The sequence below is a fragment of the Pundamilia nyererei genome, unplaced genomic scaffold, assembly GCF_000239375.1.
Source record: "Pundamilia nyererei isolate P.nyererei 1_Seehausen unplaced genomic scaffold, PunNye1.0 scaffold01259, whole genome shotgun sequence".
Taxonomy (NCBI): domain Eukaryota; kingdom Metazoa; phylum Chordata; class Actinopteri; order Cichliformes; family Cichlidae; genus Pundamilia; species Pundamilia nyererei.
The window spans coordinates 4,975-14,476 of record NW_005188660.1 but is presented as its reverse complement, the minus strand read 5'-3'; the positions used below and the strand labels follow the sequence as shown (position 1 = coordinate 14,476).

At 45.5% G+C, this 9,502-nt stretch overlaps 1 protein-coding gene across 1 annotated transcript in view; it reads left to right on the top strand.

Annotated features, from left to right (window-relative positions):
* Positions 1–6,724: 6,724 nt before the first annotated feature.
* LOC106456031 (endogenous retrovirus group K member 113 Pol protein-like) overlaps positions 6,725–9,502 on the top strand; it is a gene marked incomplete at its 3' end in the record, with an annotated part of 4,491 nt that continues 1,713 nt past the window's right edge. Inside the window, exon 1 of the mRNA XM_013908116.1 lies at positions 6,725–9,498. Within this exon, the coding sequence (XP_013763570.1) occupies positions 6,729–9,498 (2,770 nt within the window). The remainder of the gene's footprint in view (positions 9,499–9,502) is intronic.

Below are 9,502 nucleotides of genomic sequence, written 5' to 3'. Positions count from 1 at the left end.
AAATGCGCTTAGTAACCCCTCATCTCTACACCAGCAGCCCAACTCTAGTGCGATTCAGCTGCCAACCTTTTCCCACTGCTCTCCCCACTCCGCCCACTAACTTTCTTCACTCTTTGTCTTTATTCTGTTGTGACACTAAGGACAGCCAAGCTGTCATCAATTACTGGCTCTCTTTCTGAATCATCTGCCCGTTATCTTTCCCTCCTGCCTCAGGCTGAGGCATGGACGGCCATGGACACGGTGGATGTATAGTTGTTCTTGTTATATCACTTTCTAGCCCACTTTGAGTTTACTTGGAAGAAGTATGCACAATCGGTTTCAAACTGCTATCAAAAGAGCCATTTTTAAGCAATATTTGACCAGCGAATTCTGCCTTAACATTACTATAAGGCAGAATAGCCATACATATAAACAAACAATCTTTTACCAAATGCAGTGAGGCATTTATGATTATTTGATACCGTTTATGAGCCATTTACGATTATTTGTATGTTTATTAGAATAATATTTATTAGAATAATATTATTCTTTAATTAATTGGCAGAATTAAATTAACTACAATATCTTACTTTTCAAAAAAGAAAAAATTATCACCAACAAAAGAGAACAACTGCTAACACTGTACCATGTTCAGGCCCACTTTGAAATACAGTAACTATGAAGCTCGATAATAAATTAAATAGATACATTTTATTTTTTTGTATTACTTTATTTGTTTATAATGAGCACTGGAGTAAAGGACTAAGTGTAAAAGCTGTATACGGCTCCACAGGCTCGAGAGCAGAAAGCTTCACATAGACCCACTGATCCCCCCCCCCATAATTAAATATAAATAAATACATTGATATTTGGATTCTTACATGTTCTTAACATAAAAAACCCCAAAACAAAAAAACCAAACCTCTCAACCTCTTCTTTTCTTACCAGGAAGTGGAAGTATTGAGATCAATAATCTTTTTCTGTGGTGGTTTCGATGTCTCAGATTGGCAGATTTAACCTTGGAAGCTTTTTGATCGTGAGAGAAACGAGAGTTACTGGAAGCTCAAACATAAGGTGAACATGCAAATTCTACACAGAAACATCTGTGTTGGACATTTAAACAAACGAGTGCCTCAGTTTTGAAAGGCTGAACATGCTCCACCATTTCACAGACCAAAAATCTCCAAAAGCTTCAACTGGGAATAAACAGAAATATCAGACCTGGGCAAAAGGCAGAGCAGGCAGGGAAACCTGGAGATAAATGCCATTCAGAAAGACACCACTCACTATTAACCATAAAAAGCTCCTCTTTTAGAACAACAACCACACCACTATTAATCCTGGAAGCACAGGGCAGATTGGCATGCACCACACAGTCTCCCACAGCTAGGAGAACCATCTCTACTAGAACAGATTGGCCAAGCTGAACTCACACTCCAGACAGGGATAGCATCTCAGAGGACGCCATCTCAGCCAAAAAACACAGCTTACTGTTTGCAAAACTACTACGCAACACACACCAACTTACATTTCCAATGCCACGGGCAACTACAAGACAAGCATGCAATAATGTACTGTAGATAAAACAAAAGCTTTCAGCCAGACTCACCATGCCCTCCACCACCTAGCATCCACGGAGATAGAGAGGGAGAAAGAAAGAGAGAAATAGATAAGGTATGGAGATAATATTTGCTAAGTGAAATCTGCAACAAGTCCTCCACCTAAGCAGTTTTTGTTTCTACCACCTTTTACCACCCAAATAATTTAATTCAATTCAATTTTATTTATATAGCGCCAAATCACAACAAAAGTTGCCTCAAGCATTTTTGAGATGATGTATGAGTGTTTCCACTTCTAAAGACCAGCAAAGTCTGCATCAAGGGAATGTGCCACAATGAGTCTTGCCTGGGAACTATTTTTAGTTTCCAGACTTGCAGTTTACTCTTGTTTTCCACTAGGCCTATGCAACAAACAATTTTCTGAGTTTCATGTACAAAAAACAAATTACTTGGTGTTTCAAAAACACAAGCATATGAATTAATGTAAAATGAAGTCAGTTTTCTGATGTAAAGGAATTAACATTAAAGCATGATTTATAGTTCTCACACTTGTCTGCAGAGCTGCTGGAGGTCACTTAACTTTAAAACAGGGCCGAACGCCAGCAGACCCTATCTGAGTGACGCCAGGCGACATAATAAGAAAGGTGAGTGCCACCTGTTGATTTTATCCAAAAGGCGCGATATTGAAACATAAAGTTAAATTTAATTAAAATAATATTCACTCAGTTGGGGTTTCTGGTGTTTGTCCATAGTGATTTTTGTAATTGGCGTTTAAAGTTTAAAGTTTAAAGGTTGTTTGATAAAGTTATTGATGCTCTGTGTGGAAGCGAATTTTAAGAGGTTATTTAAGGTTGAAATACTGAGGTTATCTGAGGTTGAAATACTAAGGTTTAAGGTGAAAATAAGGTATAAGGTTAAAAACGCGGTTTAAAAAGGTAGGGAAAACCGTGGGGGGGTGGTCGAGTGTCAGCGGCCACCTGGTTAGTGTAGGGTATTTGGTTTAATTGATTAGCAGGGACGCGGTCCCGGGCTTCAGATAATTAAACGGCGCCGAGAGCGCACCGTGAGGCTTTTAAAACAAGATAACTTGTAATTAAATTTATTTTAGGACGGAAGACGAGGTCTTCTAGGATGCAGTCTGTTCAGCAGGTAGCACTGACCACTACCCTCGGACGCGCGGGTAGTTTTTAGCTCGGTTGTGGCCTTCCGCCAAGGACTTGGGACCCTAGGTTAATAGGCTAGACAGTCAATGGGTGACTGTCTTTCACTGCATGATTGATCGACAGGTCGAGGACCGACCGTTGTCCTTTAACGTGGCTGCCTTGTGAGTTTTAAGTATAGCTGAAGGCGTAGGTGATTGATGCCAGCGTCGGAAGTGGAATTCCCTGTCAGTTGCGGGACGCGGCTATAAATTAATTAGAACTTAGTAATGTGGCCGTTTTCAAGGTGGCGTACTTGAAACGTGTAATTGATTAGCAAGAGCGAGGCTCTGGGCTGAAACACGCTTTTAAATTAGTGAAAAATTTAGGAACACCAGCAGAGAAATAAAGAGATTGTTCTGGCATAAGGTGTTTTCTTAGGAATTTGAGCGCTCATGAGAGGGCGGTCTCATAGCGTTGAATTGGGTAGTAAGGCGAGGCCTGGGCGTAGATGCTTTTAAATTAGTCAAAAACTTAGGCATAGCCTGTTGTGGCATATGACGTCGATGCGGGCCCGTGTGTAAATACTCTTACTACTCTTATAAATAACGTGTGTGTGGGGATAAAGTGTAAATAATGTGTATAAAACTGTCTTTTGTTGGTGAATTTCTTATGTGGTGATTCAGAGTGTGAAAAAAGCAAAACGCCTTTTCTTCTCTCCCTGAGAGAGCGTGTGTGTATCTCTCCTTAGAAAGGGGAGGGGTGGTGCTGCGCGATAGCGGGCTCACTCGCGAGTACGCGCATGGTGTGTGTAGCTGCGCTCTTGATCCTTTGTCTGTATTTCTCAATTTTAATGTTTCACACTTAGTTTTGAGGAGGTGAAAGTGTGTTCCTAGGCAATTAGAGATTTTGGTATATTAAATTTAACTAACAAACTGGTAATTTTGTGAGTGTGGGTTCTCGGACATGAGGGCGGTTTAATAGGGTTTAATAGTGAAGGATTTTTTTTCTGTGTAAAACTCCTGTGAGCCAGGAGTGGGGTAATAAAATAGAGTGATAAAATTTGACAACTGTGGGATTGTTGGGTGATTTTCTAGTTCTGTTAGATTTCTTTCTCTACCTGGAGAAGGTAGAGGAATGTGCTTTATTTGATCTTGTGTTTATAAACTTTTAGGCCTTAGCTGAACCTCTCGTTTTAAGGAGGGAGGACGGTGCAAAGTAGACTGTTCGGATTACTATTATTTACTCATGTAAAAACTGTGCAGTTGTGGCTAAAGTGTATGTGAGAGTGAATTTTTGCTGGCTTTGCGTGCTTAAACTTGTTGCTGTAGAAGTGTGTGAAGTTTCTGTGGTAAACTAGTGTTAGGGTGTGTGAGTGTGTGTGTCTGAGGGCGGTCTCTTTCTGTTGTCTTCTCTCTCAGGCTCAAGCCTAACGGAAGTTGAGCTTGACTAGCTTGTGAGACTTTGACCGCCGAAAAGGAGGTACAGTGAGCTTACCCCAAGGGGAGGAGCCGGAGACCGGCCATTTTGGTAAGGTAAGTGAGGTCCAAATAAAAGCAAAATGGCTGAAGAGGCAAAGGCGACCCCTGGAGGGGGTAAGAAATACAAGCCACTCAAAGAGCAATTACAGCAATTAAAGAAAGCAATCAAAATGACTGAAGGGACCTCTCCTAAAGAAATTGCTCGTCAGTGTCAAGATGTGGAAAAAGAAGTGAAAGAATTATGTGAAAATCAACAAAAGACACTGGAGGACAGAATCCCTCTGCATTCCATTTTTCAACTGGGAGGGGAGAAATGTGAGAAGAGAATCAAGGAGCTTGAGGAGGAATCCATGGGACGTTTTCAGGGGAGGAAAATAAAGGCTGAAAAGAAACGTATGATGGAAAAACAAGGTAAGTATTGCAAGCTTATGATTGTTTCTCAAGGTGTTTCTCACTGGATGCAAGAGGAAGTGAAAGACATCAAGCCAGCCTTAAAACAGGAAGCTGAGGCTGAGGGACAGTTGTATCCCAGCCTGAAGGATTTCCGGTGTGCCCCACCCCCTCCTTATATGTGCCCAGTCGTAACTTTGAAGGGAGGCACTATGTGGGGGCCGCCAGGACTAGAAGGAAACGTGACAGGTGGAATTGTCAATTTACAGGAGAGTCCTATATCAGTGGCATCCGTTTCGGCCACAGTGGAGGCAGACACAGGTGTACGGCGGTCTCCATCAGCAGTACCTGCAACAGAGGTAAGTCAGCCCCACCCAGTTGCTGGGACAACACACGGAAGCACTCCACGGGGGTTAATCTCGGGACCTCCCTCTTTGGGTAGCCCAGATAGAGCTACTAAAGAAGCTCAACCTGTGGCGTCCACAAGTACTGGTCAGGTGGCATTGCAACAGCCCACCCAGGAAAATCAATCTCAGGAGGTCTGGACTTCAGAGGAAGATTCACCTGCACAGCAGTGTCAGAAGACGCCAGTAAAGGCGACCCACAAAACCAATCGGAGGTCATCAGAGGAAAATGATGAGAGAGAACAGTGGCAAGGCCACGTGTTTGGGAAGGAATGTGACAATCGGGAGGCTGTGATACACCTGGAACGCCTCTTGAAGAACCTGGAGGAAGAAGAGGGAGTAACACCACGTAGTGTAGCGCATTCGCTCAAGGTGGTGGAGGAGGGTTTGGTGTCCGCTGAAAGACGCAGCTCACGAAAATCCAGAGAACTCGCAAGCTTAGAAAGGGGAGGGCTTGCCCCAAATTTTCAGGCTCCCACAGGAAGAACGACCCTTCGCTCTGGGAGGGTCTTGGAGGACCCAAGAGAGAAAAGACAGTCGATCTTTGACAAAAATCGGAAGAAGTTTGGTGGATTGCTAACTGATGGAGGTCAGGGTGATCCAGAGGAGGACTTACCCCTGACAATGCCTCTCCTGGCAGGTGCTCAGGGTGAACCAGTATACCACCCATATAATATCAGAGATCTTGACGCTCTGGTAAGACAGCTGCCTCCCATCACAGAGGGAGGAGCGGCTTGGTTGAGAAAGCTTGGAAATCTTACAGAAGGAGAGGAACTTGCCCTGGGCGATTTCCGAGCTATCGGAGGGAGGACCATGAGAGGTGGAGGTCTAGCAGACGTGGAAGAGATAGCCAGGACGACATGCCAACCAAATGATGTTCCCTATGCAAGGGTGCGAAATGCTCTCTCTGACGCAGTGCGTGAGAAGTATCCGACCCATAACACCGGCACTACACCTAGGATTGTTTGGAGCCCAGAACACTCCCCTAGGGAGTTTATGGAGCATGCAAAAGAACAGTGGATCCTCCAAACTGGAGAGCATCCTGCAAGAGAGGGTGAACCAAGGGCGTGGTTCCGTGCTGCAGTGTTAGCAGGTCTCCCAGAACGAGTAACTAAAGACTTACAAAAGAATCCAGACTTTGCAGTCGCAGATTCAACAAAATGGGAGAGGCACATTATACATCGGCTTGAGCTGGAGAAAGATGAGGTGAACAAGAAAAAACAGGAGTTGGAGGAGGCGCAAGGGCAGTTAGTAAAACTGAAATTGGTTGAGGCGAGAGAAAAACTGAACGAAAAGAAAAAGGAAAACAAAGAAGGACTTAAAAAGATGTTGGTGGCCCAGCCACAGGGTGATTTGGGGCCTGATTGGCCGGATTTGGATCCGGTTCTGTATCCTGATGACCGATGGCCCGCCAATGCACCAAGGCAAGGAAGACCCGCGGGGAATTGGGGGGCTACTAGGTCGTTGAGGGGACGAGGTGGATCTCAAAGGGGAGGTGGACCAAGGGGCCGTGGTCTGGGGGGACCTATGCTGGACCCGAATGTATGCGCAAGGTGTGGAGGACGAGGACATTGGGTTCGTGATTGTCCTACACCATGGCTAGCAGAAAGGAGTTATCAACCACCACCCCAGTTTCAGAGACCGCTGCGAGGCAGGACGGTTCAGACAAGGGGACATCAAGCTCCAAACCCAGGCATGGCACCAGCGGCCCAGTACCCTCTGGCCGATTGGGGCAGGGAGGAGCAGTACTGACGGGACCCACAGAGGCAAGACAACATGGGAATGGCGGACCCAATGTTGTCGTTAAGTGTCGAAGGAACTGAAATGAATTTTCTTGTGGACACGGGAGCCACCTACTCGACGCTGAAACAAAAACCAACCAGTGCCACACTTTCCAACCAGGTGGTCAGCGTTGTAGGGTTTACTGGGGTACCGACGACTCTGCCAACAACTAATCCAGCCCTGACGGTGCTGGGAAAACAGACTTTGAAGCACAGATATGTGGTATCCCCCGATGTACCTGTGAACTTGATGGGCAGGGATCTGCTCATTAAACTGGGGGCCACTATAATGTGTTCACCTGATGGACTAACAGTCACACTTCCAGGAGGAACAGAGTTTCCGTGCCTGGGGACTTTTTCAAAGAATCAGTACTTGCTGAAAGACTCTGAACAAACGACTGCAAATCCTGCTGACATTTACTGGGGTCGGTTGGTGGATGAAGGCATCTTGAGACAATATCAGCTGTGGAAACCTTGGATTATGGCTTTGGCAGTCTACTCTCCCCCCCGAGATCCATACCACGTCACCCTCTATTATGATAGAAATGACGATGAAATTTACAAGGACCTGTTCCAGTCTGAGCTTGAAGGTCAGACCTGGAATGTCTCTTCTCAAAACATCTATGTTGGTCCTGAAGGCGTCGCTGCAGCAGTAAATTTAGCCGACAACCAACGGCCTTGGTTCAAAATGGGGCCTGATTCAGTCCCTCACATTACATTGGCGGTTCATGAGAGTCATCAGGCGAAGGAACTGGGAACAATGGTCAGAAGAGCTCTCGAGGAACCTGGTTGGCAGGCTACTCAGATTCCAGATGTTTGGTACTCGCCAAAATGTAAAACTTATCGTATCACGTGTCAATCAGAGGACACAGTGATGTTGGAGCATGAACAAATCTCAAGAATCCATGGGAGAGAAAGAATAGACCATGCGGATGCAGTTGCCGCACTTGCCACTCTTCCTGACACCTTGTGGTCAGCAGGTCCTACAGATGTGGGCCAGGCAACGTGTTCGCCTGTTTTATTCCAGCTGAAGTCCGAAACACCAATTTGGAGACCACAGTATAGGCAGAAGAGAGAAGCTGAGGAGGGAATTGCAGAAACCATTGAGGGGCTGTGGAATGTGGGGGTGCTTGAGCCCTCTCAATCCCACTGGAACACCCCTATTTTGCCTGTAGAGAAACATGGGACCGGAAAGTACAGAATGGCACATGACTTAAGAGCCATCAACGCCATTTTACGTACTGACACGGTGCCAGTCCCAAATCCATACACAGCACTGACAGCATTAACACCAGACCAGAAATGGTTTACATGTATTGATCTAGCAAATGCATTTTTCTGTCTCCCATTGCATGAGTCTCTGAGGGACATTTTTTCGTTCACCTATGGGGGACAACAGTACAGATACACAAGATTGCCACAAGGGTTTGCACTTTCCCCTGGCATTTTCAACCAAGTGTTGAAAGAAGCTTTATCGCCATGCCATCTTCCAGAGGGGTGTACATTGGTGCAATATGTTGATGATTTGCTCATTGCAGCGCCGTCTGCTTCGGCGTGTATAGCAGCTTCACTTACCATACTGAGGAGACTTGCTGAGTGTGGTTTCAAGGTCAGCAGAGAAAAGTTGCAGTTGGTCCGACCAGAAGTAACATTTCTGGGCCGTGTCATTGCTCATAAATCAGTGGGTTTGCTGAACACCCACCGCGATCAGATTCTGACACATCCAAAACCACGTACAGTTAAGGAGTTGCTCTCGTTCTTGGGGTTGACAGGATACAGCCGGCATTTCATTCCAAATTATGCAGGCAAAACAGCCCTGTTGAGGGATTTGGTCAAAACGGCAGGTGTCAGAAATCTTAAAGCGGACCTGCCATGGACATCAGCCGCTGAGTCGGCGTTTATCGCATTGAAACAAGATATGTCACGGTCAGCGGACCTTGCCATCCCCAATTATGAGCAACCCTTCTATCTTGATGTTTCAGAAACAAATGGGATAGCTAATGGGGTGTTGTTTCAGAAAAAAGGGGGAGGAAGAGATGTACTTATGTACGTCAGCATCAGGTTAAGTCCTTTAGAGGCAAGGCACCCAAGATGCACTCAGCATGCCATTGCGGTGTCAAAAATCATACAAAAGACAGCACATATAGTGAGGGACCATCCATTGAAGGTGTTGACCACCCACAGTGTGGTGGCATATGTTAACTCACAAGCCTTCACTATGACACCTCTCACACAACAGAGAGTGTGTAAAGTGTTAGATGCTCCAAACTTGACCTTCACACATGAAGGAATTAATATGGCAGATTTAATGGAGTCAGGAGGAGAACCTCATGACTGCGCAAAGAGAGCTGAAGTGGATGAGAAGATAAGAGAAGACCTGAAAGCGGAACCTCTGACCGGAGCTGAAGACTGGTTTACGGATGGATGCTGCTACAGAGATGATGAAGGATTAAAAGCAGGCTACGCGGTGGTTTGCAGGAAAGGGGCTGCATTTGAAGTAAAGGAAGCTGGAAGACTTGAAGGGCAGCAGTCAGCCCAAAGAGCAGAAGTAATTGCTCTAAGTCGAGCTTTGAGACTGGCAAAAGGAAAAAGAGTCAACATTTACACGGACTCAGCTTATGCATTTGGAGCAGCTCATGTGGAGCTGGCTCAATGGAGAAGAGCAGGATTCAGGACAGCAGAAAATGCACCAATCTGCCACAAGAAGGAAATGGAGGAACTTGAGCAGGCCTTGGCAGATCCAGAGGAGGTGAGTATCATAAAATGCAA